The following is a 24,364-nucleotide window of genomic DNA, read 5'->3' on the forward strand; positions in this document are numbered from 1 at the left end:
ATTTTATTTTTTAGAGTGATTGTAAGTGGTACTGTATTTTCAAATTGTATTTTTCCTCTGTTCATTGCTAGTATGCAGGAATGCAATTACTTTTTGTATGTTGATATTGTGTCTTCTGACTTGCTGAAGTTTATGAGTTTTGCTAGTTTTAGGATTTTTTTTTCTGAAGGTTTCCTTAGGGTTTTCTATGTATACCATCATGTCATCTGCAAATAAGAAGTTTATTTCTTGTTTCTCCATATGTATGTGCTTTATTTCCTTTTCTTGCTGACTTACACTGGCTAGAACTTCCAGCACTATGATGAATAGCACTGATGTGAGGGGACATTCTTTTTGTTTTATGGATCTTAGGAGCAAAGTGTCAGTATTTCAACACTAAATAAGATATCAGCTGGAGGTATTTTGTATATGTTCTTTGTCCAATTGAAAAATTTTCCTAAATAACTAGTTTTCTGACCTATTTATTTATTTAATCATGAATGAGTATTGAAATTTGCCAAGTGCTTTTACTGTATCAATTGAAAGAATCATGTGATTTTTTTTCTCCTTTGGCCTGTTAACAAGGTGGATAGTATTGATTGATTTCTTTTTTCCAGTACATGATCAGTATTACATACCCGGAATAAACTTGGTCATGTTATTTAGTCATACTGTTTTAAAAAAATTATTTTCATTCTTTGCTGAATTATTGTTTGCAAATACTTGCTAATACTTGATTAAGAACTTTTGCATTTCTGTTCATGAGGGACTTTGGTCTATAGGTTTCTTTGTTCTTTTGGTTTTTTTTTTAATTGGTTTTGGTGCCAGGCAATACCAGCTTCATAAAATATGTATGGAAGTACTCCCTCACCTTCTGCTTTTTGGAACATATTTTATGTCATGTAAGGGTTTGTGTTACTTCCTCAAATGTTTGATAGACTGCTCCAATGATACATTCTGGGCCAGGAGATGCCTTCTCTGGAAGCATTTTCCATTACAAATTTATTTCAATAATGAGTTTATTCAAATGATCAATTTCATATTGGGTTAAGTTGCAGTAGTTTGTGCTTTACAAGGAATTGGTCAGTTTCTTTGAAGGGGTCAAGTTTGTGTGAATTGTTCAGTTCTTTTCAATTTGACATGCAAAGACACATAAATGTCTGCTGGGCATATTATGACCTCCTGTTTTATCTGTAATCTTGGTACTTTGCATCATCTTTTCTCATTTTTTCTACAAGCTTATTATACTGACCTTTCCAAAGAGTCAACTTTTTGTTTCATTATTTTTCTGTTGTTTTAATGTTCCCATTTAATTAAATTTTGCTCTTTTTATTATTTTCTTTCTTCTGCTTGCGTGGTCTTCTACTTGATTTAGAACTTAGATTCTTGATTTGAAACATTCTTTTATTTTGTAAGTGTTGGCTCTCTAAACTGTCCCCTGAGCATTGTTTTAACTTCATTCCAGAAATTTTGATTTGTTGTATTTTTATTCTTATTTATTTCAATGTATTTTAAAAAATTTCCCAAGATTTTTGTCCCTTAACACATAGATTACTTAGAAACAAATGATTTTTTTTTATTTTCAAAATTTTGGAATTATCTTGTTTTCTGTTGTTGATTTCTATTTTGATTCCATTTTGATTCAATAACATACTCTAAATAAAAGCTCATTTTTCAACCTGTTAATATATAATTTATAGCCCAGGATATGATCAATCTTGGTGAATGTTCTAGAGCACTTGAAAAGTGTTAAGTTCTTCTGTGTCTTTGTTTATTTTCTGCCTCGTTTTCTATTGTTTGTTTTGATAGATTAACACTTGTTTGATTGAAAAATACTTTCTAATTAAAAATAAGAATACTGTGTTTGGCTATAAGAAAATTGGTGCACACAAGCAGGTATAGCTCTACATCGTCTTCATGAGAGTAGTGAGAAACATGGGGATTGCATGATGTGTTCTATTTTTCATAGGATGCTCCCAGTCTGTGGTTTGTTTCTTCTTCTCCATGGTGCTTTATTTCATTTAAAGCACATAAGCTTGCCAATGTTCATACTGTATAGCCACACCATCCTTCCAATTTTCCAAGCCCAGGACTCCGATTTACCTATAACAAGACCTAGAATTACCCTGACTCCAAAAGGCATAAAATTTCAAAGTCATTGTGGGTAGTGTGGGGAGAGTTTAAGAATGCATGCGAATTATAGTAAACACTGGAGAAGTCATAACGTCTTTCTGTGCCTCAGTTCCCTCTGTTGTGCAGTGAATGAGAGCTACTAAATTACTCCTCACCTTCCTTCCAGCTTTAAAACATTCAGTGAGCAGTACATCTAAATTCCCATTGTACAAGGTTCATAAATTCAATTGTCATCAATTTTTCCCATAAGAATCATCAAAGAAGTCTATCCAGTGTGAAAAGTGTGCAGCTATTATGCATTCACATAGATGAGATGATTTAGAGAATGTTACTAATTTCGTCACTGTTTGTCAGACAATATACTTGACATTAGAAAACCTGAGCAAGAAACACTCTTCATTTGTGGGCAAGTTTAGTCTAGTTGATACTCTGCTCTTTGTGTGCTAGGATGCAGTGAAGTGCCTTACATTCATATTCTGAGATGGGAAAATTGGACATGGGAAGAAAATGAGTGAGCTTAGCTTCCAACACTGATCTCTCTGACTGCAGCAAGATCACTTATCCACTGCACTATTTATAGAATACACAAGGCAAGCCTATTAAGAAACAGGGTAACCCCCAACTAGACACACAGAGGAAAACTTGGAATGAGATTACTAAGGTTCTTAAAGATGAAATAGGCAAGCAGAATTAACAATTCTAGAGATTTTATGGCCATCTTCCTTTATCCACTCAATATATTCCAAGACCCTTTATTACTGGATTCCTGAAATTTCATGTGGTACTAAACTCTACACATACTATGCTTTTTCTTCTAAATACCTACCTATGGTAAAGTTCACTTTATAAATTAGGCACAATAACAACAATAACTAGTATTAAAATTATTATAATGATATATTGGAATAAAAGTTACATTAATGTAGTCTCTGTTTTTCTTTCTTAAAAATATCTTACTATACTGTACTCACCTACTTTCGGACAGTCCTTGACCACAAGAAGGCAAGATAATGGAAGACCACTGTATTTTCTCAATGTGCACATGAAGAATTGTGAATTTTCCAAATAAAACAGCATCCATATCCAAATAACATGCTGTCACTTGGTTCTTGTAATTCATTGTTACATATGAGAAGGGCCTTGTGCTTTCTGAGTGAAAGATATTTTTAAAAAACAATTAAATATAAATCCATAAAGCATGCTGCTGCTGTTTGGTTTCCTGACTTTAAAGCACCACCATGCACATTGTCATGGTCCTTGGGGCAGCAGAGTGCCTGATGAAAGCTCATTATCACTGAGTCCTCTCAAAATGCATTTTCCTATGTTGTTTGAATGCTAGTGTCTGATGAACAGAATCCAACAACTTGCAGATATTCAATTAGAGAACAATAATAGCCAAAAAACAGGTCTCCTGGTAAAGGAATTAGACACCATATTCTTTTATAATTCAGAAGAGCTGTGCTTTAAGGCAAACTTCCCATAAATATCTGAATTCCTTTTCTCATGATTTTTTTTTCAAAACAAGTTTATTTGCTCTAACCATCATGCTTTCTCATCAAGATACCATGAAATTATATTTACATAATGTGCTCAAATTGATTTATCATTAGTTTATGGTAATTGCCAGTTTATTTGCTCATCTCCCTTATCATTATTTGCTCCATCAGGTAGTCATCCAATGTGTCCTGAACATTGTCTCTGCCCCAAGCCCTATACTGGGCCTGGGACAGTGGGGAAGCTGGGTAGTAACCTGGATGCTTTCTGCACTTGTGTTCTTCTGTTAGCGTAGGAAGGTGGGGGGGGGGGTTCTACAAAGAGTGCTTAGGAGTAGATACTGGCGCTCCTACTTTGGAGTCAGTTAAGACTGTTTAATTTGAAACCCTTGAAAATTCTACTTTGCTTCTAGGATAAAGTCCAAGTTCCTTAATGATGCAAAGAAGCAAGCTATTATCTAGCTCTTCCTGGCTTCTGCACTTCCATTTCCAGACAGTCTGAATCACATGTTCTGTGTGTAGGCACACCAAACTTGTTTCCCTCATCTGGACCCTCAATGTTGTTGTTGCCTGGCCTGTGTCTCACACTTCTTCACTGAGCTCTCTTGTACCTTTTTTTTAAGCCTTGCTGTCATCTCCTAGGCGGATTCTTCCTTCAAAACCTGTCCCCCACTTACCTCCTCACTGGGGTAGATCAACAGCCAGTCACTTCCTTGTTTCTTCTACCATTCTTTCCTCATTTTTACAAGAGGGTGAACAAAGTAAGAAGTGTTGCTTTGAGCATGATATGATGTGGTGTGATCACAGAACTGTTTCTACAACATTATTACTTACTTTCTAAAATTCCCAGCCAAGAATTTGTCCTTGTGTTTTTTGAGGACACAGTTCCCACTTCCTAATTATTAATGCATTTGTATACATTGCCACATCCTGACATATATAATCCAATGGCAGCCCCAAGGTCCAACATCAGGAAGTACGTTAAATGTCTCATCACTGTTATTGTTAACAATAAATAGAAGGAATTGTGCAGTTTCATTGATGTTGCGTGGAAGTAATGTATCTGCGTGGAAGCCTCTAATTAGTTTTTATATTACAAATTGTGATCATTATGTTTTAAAAATACTTGCTACTTTCCTAGCTATTCTATCTCCTCAATCAACTTTTAAATTATGGATATATCTGTTTCAGTTCCCTTCCTTTAGTTATCCATCATTTTAAGTAATGCTAAAGCCATGTCCTTTACTGGTTCAGGGTCATGCAGGGTGTCATTTGTCTACAGAGCAGATCTTGTCATGTGAGCTGGGAAAGGCGGATGGAGGAAAAAAACCTTTTAATAAAAGAATTCCAGAAAATCAGAGAATTTCTTTCTCTTCTGATTTCAAGAAACCACTTTCCTGTACACAGATTATATTAGAGAATACAAATTCCTGCCCTCTTATCTGAACAGTCTGTGCCGAATACATCATGTTCAGAAAAAAATGATAAATTATATATTTGTTTTTAAAGGTGAATGGATAATGCTCTGAGGAGATATGGACAATGTGTAGAAGTGACTGACAGTTTTGCTTAATTCAGGCTGAACATCTGAATAATCTTCTCTTGGCCATGTCCGTGGATATGTCAATGGACAGAAGACTTGAGTGTTTGCATATCTGCACTTCTTTCCTGGGCTTTTCTAAAGTGTATCTTCCCAGAATAGTTAAAACTTCTAAATACAAAATGAAGAAATATCCTAGGAGGAAGCTCTTTGCGTGGGCGAGGAGTTGAGGTGCTCTGGGGGTACGCACCTACCCCACCTGAGTCAGAACACTGGAGGGAGATGCCCTTCAGGACTGCTTTTCTTCAGGCTTGCCAATGCTGGACATGACACCCAGGTATTTGCTCAGGGGAATTGAGGTGACACAGCTACATTCTAACTGGCAAAATCAGCAGAAGCTCCTGCCCCACCTGGGTTAAGAGAAAATGACCAAATAATGGTGCCATGATACCCAAGTAGGTCAGGAGTGAGTTTTGTTGCAGATAATGTATTTTAAAGCAGCTAAAATAAATAAAAAGTGGTCCTTAAACTAGGATTTACAAAAATTAGTTGATACATAAAAAGTGTAAAAATTTATGGGGCATAATGTGTTTTTTGGTACATGTCTGTATTGCGAAATGTTCAGATCAGGGTAAGCAGATCTATCTCCTGAAACATTTATTTCTTTGTGGAGAAAATGTTCAAAATCCTTTTTAGGTGTTTGAAATGTATGGTACATTACTGCTATCTCTAGTTACCCTGCTGTGCAATAGCAAACCAGAATTTACTTCTCTTTAACTGTAACTTAGTTCACATTGACCTCTCCCCATCCTTCCTACCCCCATCTCTGGTAACTACCATTCCACTCTCAACTTCTATGAGATCAATGTTTTTTGATTCCAAGTATGAGTGAGAGATAGTTTTCAACAATTTTTTTATGCAGCTCTTTGATATCTTTCAGTGAAAAATTATAAGCATAGTAGAGCTGCCATCAACTCTAAGCTGAACACTTCAGAAATACTGGTCACAGATGTAATCTCTCTGAGAGAGAACTGGATTAGCCAGTGAAAAAAAGAGAAAGCCACCCTTCCCTGATCTTTGTGAGCTGGTCCTGGTGTGTGTAAATGGAACACTCCTGTCATGTCCTGCCACCAGGTTTTGAGAGTGTCGGTTGGGATAATTCATTTGAGAGAATTCTGAAATGTGTAAAAAGAGAGCTGTGCAGAGAATCAAATGTTTTATTAAGTATTATGATTGATCATGGATGTAGACCACTGTCCTTCATTCTCACTCTTTTCATATTGTAAAAAAAAATAGGAGGACCTGGAGTGGACCTCAGTGTTAGAACACTTGCCTAGCATGCATGACGCCCTGAGTTTGATCCCCAGCATGGGGGGTGGGGGAAGGAAGGGTGGGAGAAAAATAGGTAAACCAATGTTTTTATTCAAAAGAATGAAGGACAAATACAAATGAAGTGTAAGGGCTTGTATGTTTGAGGAAAAGGGAGTTTGAAGGTAGAACACTAGGTATTTTAGTGTCCCTGCATCCACAGGCACTGATAGCTCACAACCAATTGTCCCAGGCTTGTTGCTGACTGTGGGATGAACTTGTAGCTAGCTCAAGTCCAACTTGCCTGTCCTTTTTCCATGCACATCAGGTAACCATGCCAACCTGTACATATAGTTTAGCCTGGTTAGTCTTCCCATAAAATGCACAGCCTACCATACGGCCGGATGAGTTGTCATTTTCTAGCAATTACTGTATATCCAGAAAATAATTCAAATGTATTCACTCCACTCTCAGAACAGATGTAGGAGGAGAGGAAACAGACATTCTTAATTGCTGTGCTTGAAGTAAAAGCTATTACTGTAGAGTTAGCTAACTGATTCTCCCACAAAGTTAATTCAAATGCATAGGGGAGGTGGAGAACCAATTTTATGGAGAAATTATAACTGTCATCTCTATGAGAGACTAATTAGGCATCTTCAGGCCGCTGGGTTAAGACCTCAGCTACACACCTGTTGGCAGGTGACCTTTCTTTGTGCATTCCCCATGGTATGGGGCAAGGGTCCTTCAAACACACCTTAGCATTTAGGATTTTGCCATGATACTCTTATCTAGGTTGAATCCTGTGCATTAGAGCCCTTCCAACAGTTCAGTTCATTAATCATTTGTGTTAGGATTTTTTTTCTTATAGGGAATATATAATGAGAACTCATTGCATAAGTTATTTGTTTTTTCCTTATATGTGATTTGGCAAACCACTCTAGTCACATGTTCCTAAGTATAACCTAGTGACTGGCCTTGATTTGAACATTCCATTCTGTTTATAGAATAACAGATCATATATTTTTTGTTTGTTCATGACTAGTCCAGGAATTGAGCAAAATAGCTTCATGTGGATTAGACAGCATTTTAGGGAGAAAGAGTCCATGGGCTTTCCCACCAGTTACTAGCAGATTCACAGTGAGAACCCCATTTAGGTTTGTCTCTAAAGGGATAATTAAACCTGCATCCAAGTCCCACTGTAAGAATTACAAGTAATCACACCCGTCCCAGGGTGCGGTTGAGGCCACTTTGGGTATCCACCTTCCATTGTTCCCAGACCCACACTATTTTGGCTCCTCTTTCAGTTTGGTTCCTCAGAGCTGGAAGAGAGCCCTTAGATTGCTCTGCCATCATAAAAGCTTTGTCTTAGCTTGAGACTTCTGTTCACCTGCCTTTCATCACTCTACAATTAACATCTGGATTCACAATATTTTCCAGATCCCTTTAGAAAGCATTACAATGCACATAGGCACCGGGTGGCTGTTCTACAAATTACAGTGTAGAAATACAGAATATAGTTTCCTACATTATTGTGCTATGAAGGGATTCTAAAGGAATTTTAGTTTAGCAGCTCACAGATCTGGCATAGCACCAGAATTGCCTGGAGAAGTTTGTATGGGTACCAGTCAACAGATGAATGGAGAAAGAAAATGTGATGTAGATACACAACGGAATAGTGTTCAGCTGTAAAGAATTATGAAATCATGCCATTGATAGGAAAATGAATGGTGCTTGGGATCATCATGTTAAGTGAAATAAACCAGACTCATAAAGACAAGCATCATAGGTTTTATCACATATGTGAAGTCTAGGAGAGAAAAGAAGAAAACATGAAAATATAAAGGAAACTATTGGAGAAAAGGAAGGAGAAGGGAAGGTGGAGGGGGGGATGGATATGATTAAAATATGTTGTAAACACTTATGATTATGCCAGGAAAAAACATTTTTCTATATAATATGCACTAATGAAAAAGGTGCTTTTTAAAATACAGAAGCCAGCACACAAACCCTCAGATTATGTGTTATTTTTCTGTTTTCTAGTTCATTGATTTCTACTTGGATCTGTATTATCACTTCTGTATATTTTTCATTTAATTTACTATTTTTCTATTTTTTGCACATTCTAGGCTCATGTTTATTTGTTTTTTAAAGTTTATTTATTTATTCTAATTTTTTATACATGCAGAACAATGCATTTCAATTCATAGTACACATACAGAGCACAATTTTTCATGTCTCTGGTTCTATATAAAGTAGAGTCACACCATTCATGTCTTCATACATGTACTCAGGGTAATGATGTCAATCTCATTCCACTGTATTTCCTACCCCACAACCCCTCCTTTCCCTCTCTTCCCTTTGTACCATCTAAAGTTCCTCCATTCCTCCCATGTCCTCCCCACCACATCCCCATTATGGATCAGCATCCACATATCAGAGAAAACATTCAGCATTTGTTCTTTTGGGATTGGCTAACTTCACTTAACATGATATTCTCCAACTTCATCCATTTGCCAGCAGATGCCATTATTTTATTCTCTTTTAATGCTGAATAATATACCATTGTGTATGTATACCACATTTTCTTTATCCGTTCATCTACTGGAGGGCATCTAGGCTGGTTCCCCAATTTAGCTATTGTGAATTGTGCTGTTATAAATATTGATGTTGCTGTGTCCCTGTAGTATGCTGTTTTTAAGTCCTTTGGGTATAAACTGAGGATTGAGATAGCTGGGTCAAATAATAGTTCCATTCCAAGTCTTCCAAGGAATCTCCATATTTATTTTCATATTGGTTGTACCAATTCGAAGTCCCACCAGCAATGTATGAGTGTGCCTTTTCCCTCATATCCTCACCAACACTTATTGTTGTCTTAATAATAGCTGCCATTATGACTAAAGTGAGATGAATTCTTAGAGTAGTTTTGATTTGCATTTCTCTAATTGCTAGATATGTTGAACATTTTTCATATATTTGTTGATTGATTGTGTATCATCTTCTCAGGAGTGTCTGTCAGTTCCTTAGCCCACTTATTATTTGGGTTATTTGTTTTTTTGGTATTAAGATTTTTGAGTGTTTTATATATCTTAGAGATTGTACTCTATCTGATGTGTGTTTGTGATAAAAATTTGCTCCCATTCTCTAGGCTCTCTATTCACCTCACTGATTGTTTCTTTTGCTGAGAAGAAGCTTTTTAGTTTAAATCCATCCCATTTATTGATTTTTGGTTTTATTTCTTGTGCTGTAGGAGTCATATTAAGGAAGTCAGGGCCTAATCTGACATGATGAAGATTTGGGCCTACTTTGTCTTCTATTAGGTGCAGGGTGTTTGGTTTACTTTCTAGGTCCTTAATCTACTATGAGTTGAGTTTTGTGCATGGTGAGAGATCAGGGCTTAATTTCATTTTGCTGCATATGGATTTCCAGTTTTCCCAGTGCCATTTGTTGAAGAGGCTTGAACCGAGGATTGAACTCAAGGGCATTCGACCACTGAGCACATCCTCAGCCCTATTTTGGTATTTTATTTAGATACAGGGTCTCACTGAGTTGCTTAGAACCTGGGCTTGCTGAGTCTGGCTTTGAACTTTTGATCCTCCTGTCTCAGCCTGCCTCCCAAGCCACCGGGATTACAGGTATGCACCATTGCACCTGGCTAAAACGCAACTGGTTTTTGAGCATTTATTTTATATCCTGAAACCTCACTGAATTTTTCTATTAGTTTGAATAGATTTTTGTGTGTGTGTGTAATGTTAAGTTTTCTACATTTTTGATTATGTTTTCTGTGAACTTTCTGTTAGCTATGGGCTTGTTACATACATCTTTATTATGTTGGTGTACTTTTCTTCTAATCCTAGTTTATCAGGGGTTTTTAATTATGAAAGATGTTGGATCTTGTAAAATGCTTTCTCTGAATCGATTGAGATTATGCTTTCCTTCTTTCTTTTTAAATGTGGTGTATTTTATTGATTGATTATTGTATCTTGAACAGTTTTTGCATTCTAGGAATAAATTCCACTTTGTCATGGTGTATTTTAATTTTCATGTGCTAATTCTGTTTTCTAGTATTTTTTTTTTTTTTGAGAATTTTAATATTTATTTTTTAGTTTTCGGTGGACACAACACTCTTGTTTGTATGTGGTGCTGAGGATCGAACCCGGGCCGCACGCATGCCAGGCAAGCGCGCTACCGCTTGAGCCACATCCCCAGCCCTGTTTTCTAGTATTTTTTTTGGGTGATTTTTCATTGAAATTCCGCAGGGATATTGGCCTATCATTTTCTTTCCTGTAGTGTTTTTGGCTTTGGTATCAGGCAATGCTGGCCTCATAGAAGGAGTTTGGAAATGTTCCCTATTTTTAATTTTTGGAAGAGTTTGAGGAGGATTAGTGTTAATTCTTCCTTAAATGTTTGGTGGAAATCACCAGTGAAGCCATCTGGTGTTAAGCTCTTCTATATTGGAGGTCTTTATTACTGATTCAATCTCCTTGCTAATTATGGGTCTGTTAAGATTTTTTAAAAAATTTCATGATGATTCACTCTCGGTTGGTTGTATGTTTCTAGGGATTTATACATTTTGTCTAGGTTATTAAATGTGTTCACATATAATTGTTCACAATACTCTCATAAACCTTTTTATTTTTGTGACATCAGTTGCAATATCTCATTTGATTTTAAATTTTAGGTACTTGAGTCTTCATTCTTTTTTTATTAATTAGTTTAGCTAAGGACTTGTAAATTTTGTTGATCTTTTCAAAAAACCAGCTCTGGTTTTACTGACTTTTTTTCTATATTTTTCCTTTTTTAAAATTTATATGTGACAGTGGAATGTATTACAATTCTTATTATACATATAGAGCACATTTTTTCATATCTCTGTATACATAGTATATTCACACCAGTTCATGTCTTCATACCTGTACTTTGGATAATAATGATCATCACATTCCACCATCATTAATAACCCCATGTCCCCTCCCTTCCCCTCCCATTCCTCTGCCCTATATAGAGTTTATCTATTCATCCCATGCTCCCCATCCCTACCCCACTATGAATCAGCCTGTGTGTGTGTGTGTGTGTGTGTGTGTGTGTGTGTGTGTGTGTGTTTTGACTTAAACAAATAGGGGTTTCTTTTTCTTACAAAATGAGCCATACAAAGGTAGGCAGTCCAGGCCTAAATAAACTGTTCAATACATCTATCAGGGACCCAGGCTCTTCTAATCTTTCTGTTCCATTTTTTTAAATACATGACAACAGTGGAATGCATTACAATCCTTTTTACACATATAGTGCACAATTTTTCATATTTCTCTATATAAAGTATGTTCATGCCAATTTATGCCTTTATACGTGTACTTTATTTGTTGCATTACAATTCTTAATACACATTATATACAGAGATATGAAAAAATTGTAGTATATATGTATATTAAGAATTGTAATGCAACAAAGTAATATCATATCTCTGTTTGTAAAAGTATGTTAACACCCAACTCAAGTCTTCATACATGTACTTTGTATAATGACATTCCACCATCCTTGCTAATCCCCTTCCCTCTCCATTTCCCTCCCACCCCTCTTCCCTCTCTAGAATTAATCTAATCCGCCCATGCTCTTCCTCCTTATCCCACTATGAGTCACCACCCTTATATCAGAGAAAACATTAAGCATTTGCTTTTTGGGGATTGGCTGACTTCACTTAGCATTATCTTCTCCAATGCCATCCATTTACCTGAAAATGCCATGATTTAATTCTTTTTTAATGCTGAGTAATATTCCATTGTGTATAAATGCCACATTTTTTTTTTATCCATTCATCCACTGAAGGACATCTAGGTTGGTTCCACAGTTTAGCTATTGTGAATTATGCTGCTATAAACACTGATGAGGCTATGTCCCTGTAGTATGCTGTTTCTAAGTCCTTTGGGTATAGTCCAAGAAGAGGAATAGCTGGGTCAAATGGTGGTTCCATTCCCAGATTTCCAAGGAATGTTAATTCTGCTTTCCAAATTGGCTGCACCAATTTGCAGTTCCACCAGGAATGTATGAGTGTACCTTTTACCCCACATCCTCGCAAACATTTGTTGTTTGTCTTCATAATAGCTGCCATTCTGACTGGAGTAAGATGATATCTTAGAGTAGTTTTGATTTGCATTTCTCTGAATGCTAGAGATGATGAGCATTTTTTCGTATATTTGTTGATTGATTGTATATCCCCTTCTGAGAAGTGTCTGTTCAGGTCCTTGGCCCATTTATTGATTTGGTTATTTGTTTTTTTGGTGCTTAGCTTCTTGAGTTATTTATATACCCTAGAGATTATTGCTGCATCTGATGTGTGACGGGTAAAAATTTGCTCCCAGGATGTAGGCTCTCTGTTCACCTCACAGATTTTTTCTTTTGCTGAGAAAAAACTTTTTAGTTTGAATCCATCCCATTTATTGATTCTTGTTTTTAATTCTTGTGCTATAGGAGTCTTATTAAGAAAGTTGAGGCCTAATCCCACATGATGAAGATTAGGGACTACTTTTTCTTCTATTAGATGCAGAGTCTCTGGTTTAATTCTTAGGTCCTTGATCCATTTTGAGTTAAATTTTGTGCATGGTAAGAGATAGGGGTTCAATTTCATTTTGTTGCATATGGACTTCCAGTTTTCCCAGAATCATTTGTTGATGATGCTATCTTTTCGCCAGTGTATGTTTTTGGCACCTTTGTCTAATATAAGATAATTATAATTTTGTGGGTTAGTCTCTGTGTCCTCTGTTCTGTACCATTGGTTTATTTTGGTGCCAATATCATGCTGTTTTTGTTACTATTGCCCTGTAAGTTCTGGTATAGTAATGCTACCTGCTTCGCTCTTCTTGCTTAGAATTGCTTTAGCTATTCTGGGTCTCTTATTTTTCCAGATGATTTTCATGATTGCTTTTTCTATGAGGAATGCTATTGGGATTTTGATCGGAATTGCATTAAATCTGTATAGTGATTTTGGTAGTATGGTCATTTTGATAATATTAATTCTGCCTATCCATGAGCAAGATAGATCTTTTCATCTTTTAAAGTCTAGCTTGATTTCTCTCTTTAGGGTTCTGTAGTTTTCATTGTATAGATCTTTCACCTCTTTTGTTAAGTTGATTCCCAAGTATCTTATTTTTTTTTTGAGGATATTGTGAATGGAGTAGTTTTCCTCATTTCCTTTTCAGAGGACTTGTCACTGATATACAGAAATGCCTTTGATTTATGGGTGTTCATTTTATATCCTGCTACTTTGCTGAATTCCTTTACTAGTTCTAGAAGTTTTTTGGTGGAATTTTTTGGGTCTTCTAGGTATAGAATCATATCATCAGCAAATTGTGCTAGTTGAAGTTCTTCTTTTCCTATACTTATTCCTTTAATTTCTTTCATCTTTGTAATTGCTCTGGCCAGTGTTTCAAGAACTATATTGAATAAAAGTGGTGAAAGAGGGCATCCCTGACTTGTTCCAGATTTTGGAGGGAATGCCTTTAATTTTACTCCGTTTAGAATGATGTTCCCCTGATGCTTAGCGTAGATCGCCTTTACAATATTGAGATATGTTCCTGTTTTCCCTAGTTTCTCTAGTGTTTTGAACATAAAGGGATGCTGTACTTTGTCAAATACTTTTTCTGCATCTATCGAGATAATCATATGATTCTTATCTTTAAGTCTATTGATGTGATGAATTACATTTATTGATTTCCATATGTTGAACCAACCATGCATCCCTGGGATGAATCCCACTTGATAATGATGCACAATCTTTTTGATATGTTTTTGTATTTGATTTTCCAGAATTTTATTGAGGATTTTTGCATCTATGTTCATTAGAGATATTGGTCTGAAATTTTCTTTCTTCGATGAGTCTTTGCCTGGTTTTGGAATCAGGGTGATATTGGCCTCATAGAATGAGTTTGGAAGTACTCCCTCTTTTTCTATTTCCTGAAATAAATTGAAGAGTATTGGTATTAGTTATTCTTTAAAGGTCTTGTAAAACTCAGCTGTGTATCCATCTAATCCTGGGCTTTTCTTGGTTGGTAGTCTTTTGATGGCTTCTTCTATTTCCTCACTTGATATTGCTTTGTTTAAAGTTGTGTATATCTTCCTGACTCAATCTGGGAAGATCATATGACTTAAGAAATTCATGAATGCCTTCACTGTATTCAATTTTATTAGAATAAAAGGTTTCAAAATAATTTCTAATTATCTTCTGTATTTCTGTAGTGTCTGTTGTGATACTGCCTTTTTCATCACATATGCTGGTAATTTGTGTTCTCTCTCTCCTTCTCTTTGTTAGCATGGCTCAGGGTCTGTCAATTTTATTTATTTTTTCAAAGAAGCAACTTTTAGTTTTCTCAATTGTTTCTTTTGTTTCGATTTCATTGATTCAGCTCTGATTTTAATTATTTCTTGCCTTCTACTGCTTTTGCTGCTGATTTGTTCTTCTTTTTCTAGGGCTTTGAGATGTAATGTGAGGTCATTTATTTGTTGACTTTTTCTTTTTTTAAGGAATAAACTCCATGCAATCAATTTTCCTCTTAGTACTGTTTTTATAGTGTCCCAGAGAGTTTGATATGTTGTGTCTGTGTTCTCATTTACCTCTAAGAATTTTTAATCTCCTTAATGTCTTCTGTAACCCATTGTTCATTCAATAGCATACTGTTCAGTCTCCATGTGATGCAGAATTTTTTATTCTTTATTTTGTTGTTGCTTTCCAATTTCATTCCATTATGATCTGATAAAATGCATGGTGATGAATTACTGTTGATGAGACATGTGTGAGGAGTAGCTCTACTCCTTTGTATTGCTAAGAGTTGCCCTGTGGCATAGTATATGGTCTATTTTTGAGAAGGATCCTCGTGCTGCTGAGAAGAAAGTGTATCTGCTTGATGCTGGTTGATATATTCTATATATGTCAGTTAAGTCTAAGTTATTAATTGTGTTATTGAACTCTATAATTTCTTTATTCAACTTTTGTTTGAAAGATCTGTTCAGTGGTGAGAGAGGGATGTTAAAGTCACCAAAGATTATTGTGTTTTGGTCAATTTGACTCTTGGACTTGAGAAGAGTTTGTTTGATGAACATAGCTGCACCATTGTTTGGGGAATATATATATATATATATATATATATATATATATATATATATATATATATATTTATGATTGTTATGTCTTGTTGGCATATAGTTCCCTTGAGCAGTATGTAATGTCCATCTTTATCCCTTTTGATTAACTTTGGCTTGAAGTATACTTTATTTGATATGAGTATGGAAACCCCTGCTTGTTTCCACAGTCCATATGAGTGATATGATTTTTCCCAACCTTTCACCTTCAGTCCCTGTGTGTCTTTTCCTATCAAATGAGTCTGCTGAGGGCAGCATATTGTTGGATCTTTTTTTTTAATCCAATATGCTAGCCTATATCTTTTGATTGGTGAGTTTAAGCCATTAAAATTTAGGGTTACTATTGAGACATGGTTTGTGTTTCCAGCCATATTTGTTTATTTTTGTTATTTAACTTGACTTGGTTTTCCTCTTTGATTAGTTTTTCTTTTAGTGTACTACTCCCCTCTGCTGGTTTTTATCATTGTTTTTCATTTCCTCTTCATGAAATATTTTGCCAAGGATGTTTTTTAGTGCTGGTTTTGTAGCTGTAAATTCTTTTAACTTTTGTTTATCGTGGAAGGTTTTTATTTCATCTTCAAATATGAAGCTTAGTTTTGTAGGATACAATATTCTTGGTTGGAACCAATTATCTTTCAGAGTTTGAAATATGTTGTCCCAGAATCATCTAGCTTTCAGGGTCTGTGTTGAAAAACCTGCCATTATCCTAATTGGTTAACCCCTATATGTAATCGGATTCCTTTCTCTTGTGGCTTTTAAAATTTTCTCCTTATTCTGTATGTTGGGCATTTTCATTATAATGTGTCTTGTTGTGGATCTGTTGTGATTGTCCACATTTGGTGTACTGTAGGCTTCTTGGATTTGGATTTCTGTTTCATTCTTCATGTCTGGAAAGTTTTCTGATATTAGTTCATTGAACTGATTGCTCATTCCTTTGGTTTTGACCTGTATGCCTTCTTCTATCCCAGTAACTCTTAAATTTGGTATTTTTATGCTATCCCATAATTCTTGGATGTTCTGCTCATGGTTTCTTATCATTTTCGCTGTGCTGTCTACATTTTTTTCAAGATGTTATACTTTGTCATTGTTGTCTGATGTCCTGTCTTCTAAGTGTAAGTGGTCTACTCTGCTGGTGATACTCTCATTTGAATTTTTGATTTGGTTTATTATTTCTTTCATTTCAAGGATTTCTTTTTTTTTTTTTTGGTATAACCTCTATCTCTCTGTAAAGGTAATATTTTGCTTCTTGGATTTGTTTATGTAGCTCATTGTCAAAATGTATTTATGTCTCAATTCTTTGAGATTCTAAAACATCTGATTCATGTATATCCTGAAATCTTTATCTGTTATTTTTTCTGCTGTAGCTGTTAATTCTTCTAATGATGTGTTGTCTTGAATTGTTTGTGGTACTTTCTTCCCTTGTCTTTTCATGTTGTTCGCATTTCTTTCCAGCTCTGTGGGACTGGTGTGTTATTGTTTTTACCCTATAGATTTGTAGTGCTCTTGTATAGTTCCAAGATCCTTCCTTTGTGGGAAAGGACAATGTTGACGGTTCCTAATATCAACAATACATCACGTATGAGCAAATTATGTTATCAAGACATTTATAGTTAGTCTCAATAGAAAAGTTGGATTCAATTATTATTTAAAATATAATCAGTAGTTTCATAAAAGGTGTACAGTTTCTGTTGGTGGACAGAGTGCTGGGGGTCGGGCATATATGTTATGTTAAGGGGGAAGATGTGAGAGGATGGGGTTAATACAACTTAGGAAATTTGGAGGAGAACTCTAATGAAGAGCTTTAGTAGCAGGGAATAGACAGGAGGTAATTTAGGGTAGACAAGTATGTGGGAGGACAGGAGGATGCATAAAAACAAACACATATATGTATTTAGAAAATTACAAGAAGTAAAAATAGTAAAAATTAGGAGGTTGAAAGAGGGAGAGATGGAGAAGAAAAATAAAAAGGAAAGAAAAAAAAGAGAAGAAAGTGAGAGAAAGAAAAAAGCTGCCTGACTGCTTTCTTGGATTCATGCACAGAGCAGCCAGAAATGGTATCTCCTCTACTTTGCCATCTTGGATCCTTTCTATTTTTTTAATTGTCTGTTTCATTGATTTCTGTCTCATCTTTACTATATAAATTTTCTTGTTTTTTTTTTTCTGTGTCTAGATCCTTGAGATGTAAAGTCAAGTTGTTGATTTGAGATCTTTGCTCTTTTTTTTTTTTAAATGTAAGCATTTATTGCTTTAATATCCTAAAGGAGATTACTGATTTCACAATATTCTACTAGTTTTGGTATGTCGCTCTTTCTTTTTCATTGTCATGAGCTATTTTCTAAATTTCATTGTCATTTCTCTTGAGCCATTAGTTGTTTAAGAGGGAGTTGTTTAATTTTCTTGTATTTATCAATTTTCTTGTTTCTGCTATTGATTTCTAGTATCATTCCTTTGTTGTTGGAGGAGGTACTTTGCATTATTTTGCTTCTTTATTTGTGAAGGCTTGTTTTGTGGCTTACTATGTAGTCTATCTTGGAGAATGTTTCATTTGTAATTAAGAGTATGCATATTCTGTTCTTGTCAAGCATAGTGTTTTGTGTATGGTTATTCAGTCCCGTTGGTCTCTAGTGTTTGAGTTCTCTTTTACCTTGTCTATCTTCTGTTTAGTCATTCTTTTAACATGTGACAGTGGTGTCTTGACTGTCCTACATTTATTGTGTTACTTCCTATTGCTCCCTTCAGTTTAGTTGATGTTGCTTCATATATATGTAAACTGTCTAATACAGGTGCATTTGTATTTTTTCTTATTATGTCTTCCTGATGAATTATATGCATTACCATTGTATAATTTATTTTTTTTAATGACAGTTTTGTCTTCAAGTCTTTTTTGTCTGATAGAAGTATAGTTATTCCTGCTCTTGTTAGATTCCTATGCCCATTTGCACGGATCTTTTAAACATTGTTTAACTTTGACCTTATGTGTGTATCTAAGGTGTGAGTCTACTGTAGATCATAATTAGTTGGATTTTTCTTTTTCAAGCATTCAGCCAATCTATGACTTTTCTAATAAGGAAGGAATTTCTATTGTTATTTTGTTTACTCCTCCCATTACATGTTTATAGCTTTCTCTCCTTTCCTTTCTTGCTGCCCTATTGTTTTATTTCACCGATTTTTTTGAGTAATATATTGTGATTCTCTTCTCATTTTTATTTCTTTGTGGTTATCATTGTACTTACATAAAATATCTTAAAATTATAAAAACTCTACTCCTTTAAAATTATTCCCTACCCATTATAGTGTTGATGATACAATTATCTCTTTGTACATTATGTTAATTAACATCTGTTTGTTATTATTTTTATGCTTTTGTATTTAAATTCTATACTAGATTTAAAGGTGATTTGTGCACATGTGTTACAAAATTACAGGATTCTATATTTTTCTGTATATTAACCTTTACAAGCAAGTCTTAATTTTCATATTGCTTTTTTCATCCTTTGGCTTTGACTTGAAGGATTCCCTTCAGCATTACTTATAGAGCACATCTAGTGGTGATAGCTTCATTAGCATTTGTTTATCTTGGAATATTTTGCTTTTCCCCTAATTTTTGAAGGACAATTTTTATTGAATATAGTATTCTTGATTGACATTATATTTTTTTCTTTCAGCACTTCGAATTTGTCCTTTAACTCTCTTCTAGCTTGCAAAGTTGGAGAATGTTCCATTTGTAATTTTTATTTTGTTCATGCATCATTTACCTGATTTCATTTAGTTGTGTGCTCTTAAAAATATAATTGGTCATCCTTGTGATAGTATTTTTGATTTTTTGTCTGGTAATTCATAGATCCCTTTTAGGGTCAGATTTGGAGATTTAATTTATCCTTTTGACTGTGTCATATTTTCCTTTATTTATATATGCCTTGTTATCTTTTGTGGGACTTTGGTATTTGAAAAATCAGCCACCTTTCTTAGTCTTTTTTTTTTTTTTTTTTTGTGTGTGTGTGTGGTCTAGTTTTGTACAGAAAGGACTTTCATCAATGAGAGTGGCCAGAGGTTCTGGAGACCTCTCAAGCCTTTCCTTTAGATGTGTCCTCTCTGAACTTTTTCATTTAAAGTAATTGAAGAAGTGTCTTGATTCCTACTCAGAAGCTTTCGCTAATATATCTCTGCAGTACTGCAGCTTCTTTGGTGTTATAACAAGCTGATGTACTGGACTCTCCTTAATATCTGTCTATAGTTCTATAGACTCTGGTGTTGAAACCAAGCCTTCCTGACTTTGTTCTCAGAGTTCACCAACCTGTTAGCTTATTTCTTTTAGCACTTAAACTCAAACCACACAGAAACCAATCCCTTGGACAGCCCCACAAAAGTCAGAACACTGAAAATAGTCTACTCTTTCTTTCCTCTGGGAGAATTGCTCTTTCTCATTGCCATTCTTAGATTTTCTACCTCTGTGCAATTCTTTATCCTTCTTCCTTCTCTAGGATTTAGCATTTGAAAATTGTTGTTGTGGTAAAATATACAAAACATGAAATTTACCTTCTTAACCATTTGTGTGTGTGTGTGTGTGTTTGTGTGTGTGTGTGTGTGTTTGTGTGCATGTGTTACCGGGGCTTGAACTCAGGGCAGTATGAATGCAAGGCAAATACTCTACAATTGAGCCACATTTTAAACATTTTTAAGTGCACAGTTCAGTGATGTTAACCACACTCACAGTGTTGTGCAGCCTTCACCACCATCCACATCCAGAGCTCTTTTTATCTTGAAAAATTAAAACTCTGTACCCATCTCAAAATCTGTATCCATCCCCCTCTCTACTGCCTCTGCCAACTACCATTCTACTTTCTGTCTCTGTGAATTTGACTACTCCAGATAACTCATATAAATGGACTCAGGCAGTATTTGTCCTTTTGTAATTAGTATTATTTACTCAAAATCAAATCCACAATGCTTATCCCCGTTGCAGCATGTGCCAGCATTTAATTCCTTTTAAAGATTAAACAACATTCTATTGTATTCCACATTTTGTTTATCTATGGACACTTGAATTGCTTTTAACCTTTGGCTACTGTGAATCACACTGATGTTAGCATAGGTGTACCAATGTCTGTTTTGAATCCCTGCTTTTAATTCCTTTATATAAATACCCAGAAGTGTGATTATTAGGTCACGTGGTAATTCTGTTTAATTTTGAGGAACCTCAATACTGTTTTCCACCATGACTGTGTTATCTTGCTTTTTAGTACCAGTGCACAAGTATTTCAATTTCTCTACATCCTTGCCAACACATGTTATTTTCTGATTTTTTTGTTTTATTTTTAATAGTAACCTTCATAAAGCATAAAAGTGGTATCTCCTGTTTTCTGTTTATATTCCCTTAGTGACTAAAGTTGTTCATCATTCTTTTATGTGATTATTGGTCATTCATTTATCTCCTTGTTGGAGATGTCTATTTAAATTCCTTGCACATTTAATATTGAATTGTAGAAGTTCTTTCTGAACTGAATTGTAACCCTTGTCAAATATATGATTTGCAAATATTTTAAACATTCTCTGGGTGGCCTTTTTACTCTGCTGTGCCATTTTTGCACAAAAGATTTAATTTTGATGGAGTCAAATTCATCCATTTTTTTCTTTTGTTGCCAGAGCTTTTGGTATTAAATGCAAGAAATTATTGCCAAGGCTAATGTCACAAAGCTTTTCCCCTGTGTTTTCGTCTGACACTTTTGTAGTTTTGGGTCTTACATCTGGGTCTTAAATCCATTTTCAGTTTATTTTTCTATGTGGCATAAGGTAAGGATGCAACTTTATTCTTTAGCTTATGGATATCTAGTTTTCCCAACCACATTTGCTAAAAAGATTAATTTCCCCATTGGATGACCATGCATCCTTGTCAAAGGTAATTTGTCAGAGGTGAATTTTGAGTCTTTGAGTTATAAAGCCTGAACTGCCAGTCTCTTTCCTGACTACTGTTGTTAGAGCAACTTTCGTAAATGGTTCATTCATGCTAGCATGATTCTGCTTAAGAGATGATGTACCAAAACAATTAGCTTCCCTCAGGTTTTGTGCATGTGTGTTTACTCCACATTTCTATCTCTTAAAACCTTTATTGTACTTAATATATTTGTTGTTTCCTACTTTAAGTTCTTAAGGCTTTATATCTATAGGTCCTATTAATGTGATGAGATTAAAAAGCTCTGAAAATGTGAAGACTAGTAAATATTGCAGAATTGCCAGAAATGTCTCTTGAAAAAGTTAAGTACCCAAGTGATTGACTTTACAGCCTTCTGTATGACATAAAGTTTATGCAATGTTTGCAGACAGAACACTTATCGAATCTAGTGAGGTTGAAAAAAGATGATACTTAATTCTCATAGTTGTTAGTAAAGCTTAATCTAAAATGTAGAATACTGCTTTGATGAAATTCAGGCACTAGGAATATAGTGCATAGCATTTGTTGGGTTGTTATTTCCAAAAATGCTAGTAGCTTTTTAGAGCTAATATGACTTCATTGTGCTGTCAGATGTTTGAGGAGTTTGTTCAAATTCCGAATCATTGTTCCATTTTGTGTATTATGAAAATTGTTGCCCAAGTTATATTGGATACACAATTTTACAAGAGATAGAGAGCTCAGAGGTGCTACTCGTAGTCTGAAAAGTGGAGTGCAGAGTCGATTTGTGAATGATCAGATATTTAGCAAAATTGAAGAAGGTTCATTGAAATAATTGCAGATACAACTACTCTTGTTTCCATAGAAACTCCATGTGGAAATTTTCCTAAGTCTTGTTCATATTCCTTCTGGACAGAAATATTCTGAAATTGCCTCTGTCCTTTCCTTTGCCAGTCACTAAATGGTGAGAAAGGGAATGTCCTACCTTTCAGAGGATTTCAACTCCCTGATTTAGAAGTCTGCTGACTTGGCAGTCTCATTACTGGACTCACTCACTTTGATTTCTGACATGAAAGGGGAAACTATTTTTGTTATTGTTGTTCTGTTTTTTTTTCACTAGACAAACTGATTTAACCCTGATGTGAGACATTAGCTATCACATCTTCTGATCATATAACATTTATATGCTCATAAGTTAATGCACAGACAATTTGGAAGAGAAATTGACTTACTGACATTTTCTTCATTTTTAAGTTATAGAATTTAACTCTGAGATATATGTGTGTCTTTATATAATAATAATATCAATAAACAATGTTTTTTTTATTTTTCTTTGGCAATGAACTTACTAGAACTTTGTCTTGAGTTACTTTGCTTTGGAATTTGCTAGACAGCCATGTGATAGATAACTAGCCTGAATACTGGTACATTCCTGATAGTGCTTATCTTGTGTATTTAGTATTATAACAAAGCTTTAACATTAAATTACTTATATAATGTCTTACATTTTATCTCATATATTTGCTATAAAATTAACTACTGCTATAGAATATCTGTAGTCATTCCACTAGCAACTTGCATTGGTTAAAGTCTTATTTTCCTAGAACTTAATAAATACAAGTAGGATTTTCTCCTTGAAAATTTTAAAAAGTAAGGCAGGGTTTGCATTACAAATGCAAGACAGATCCCAAAGAAAAATTCACCCATATGTTTCCAACAAGCCTCGAGATGTTAAGTAGTGAATGAGTCATTGGGGCATTGAATTGTGCTCTCTTCTTCTTTCTAGCATAAAGTATTAACATATGTGTGTTTTCTCCACAGTAAAACCGACCGTAATTGATGTTGACATTTATGTTAACAGCATTGGTCCTGTGTCATCAATAAACATGGTAAGAAGATTTTATTTTCTGATCTGATGACTGTAACACCCCTTTTAGTTTACATTCTCATTGTGGATTTCTGCTTGAGATTTACCATGTAGATTTAAAACTCAAAATTCACTTCTTAAATCTATAGCATTTGTTGGTAGTTTAAATATTGAAGATGATTAAAAAAATCAAGATGTAGAATTTGTGACGTAATCAGCGAGACACTGCTCTGATGATTAAGAAATGTTCCTACTTTCTTCTTCTCTGTTCAGGTATTTACAGCACATAGATTTTCAGATGGGATTACTTGCAATTGTGTGATCATTGGTTTAATTGAGCTATTTAATATTAGGAGTGAATATAAATGTCAGCTTGTTACTTTTGGTTTCTTGTTTAACAAGATCTGCCTTTAAGTATTTCTCAGGAAGGTTTTGGTGATTACCCAGTTTATACTCTTGTCTTCAGGGAAATGTCTGAGGGTCCATCAGCTGTCATTGTTTATTTATTTCAGGAGAAAGTATGGGATCAAGTATATGCTTTCCTTGAGAAGGGTGTTTCTACAGACTTACAATCAAATTGAGCCAAGGATTATTTACTGTGAAAGAAGTCTTTCCCCATGAAAAGGTGCTTAGCTGCTCAGCGAGTGCTGATATGCTGGAAAATAAGATACAAGCCTCCTCTTTCAGGATGCATACCGTGTGTTCCACCTGTGGGAATATGAAGGTTTCCCGGAGCAGGCTTGCATTTGTAGCTCCAAGTCATGTCATAGATGGCCCCGTGCTGGGGGCCTTTCCTGTGCTCATTCCTACACATTTTGTCCTGAAAGGAGGACATGTGAGACTGAAAGTAGGGAATATCCAAAATGCTAAGTCATATGTCTTCTTTTCATTGCAGTGTTCCGTGGATGGAAATAAACCCTCCACAATTAGTAGCAAGATTGCACTGCCAGATTCTAAAAGTGTTCTTATCTTTGGTGATATGAAGGTTCCATTGAGGGGTAAAATTATACATATGGGTAAATCCTTCAAAA

The 24,364-nt window shown here is 35.0% G+C and overlaps 1 protein-coding gene across 1 annotated transcript in view; it reads left to right on the forward strand.

Annotated features, from left to right (window-relative positions):
- The window catches only part of GABRG3 (gamma-aminobutyric acid type A receptor subunit gamma3), a gene marked incomplete at both ends in the record, with an annotated part of 590,298 nt that overhangs the window by 13,389 nt on the left and 552,545 nt on the right, over positions 1–24,364 (forward strand). The window contains one exon of the mRNA XM_081291365.1: positions 23,288–23,355. Within this exon, the coding sequence (XP_081147491.1) occupies positions 23,288–23,355 (68 nt within the window). The remainder of the gene's footprint in view (positions 1–23,287; positions 23,356–24,364) is intronic.

This window comes from Spermophilus citellus (genome assembly GCF_964194105.1).
Source record: "Spermophilus citellus genome assembly, chromosome: 4".
Classification (NCBI taxonomy): Eukaryota; Metazoa; Chordata; class Mammalia; order Rodentia; family Sciuridae; genus Spermophilus; species Spermophilus citellus.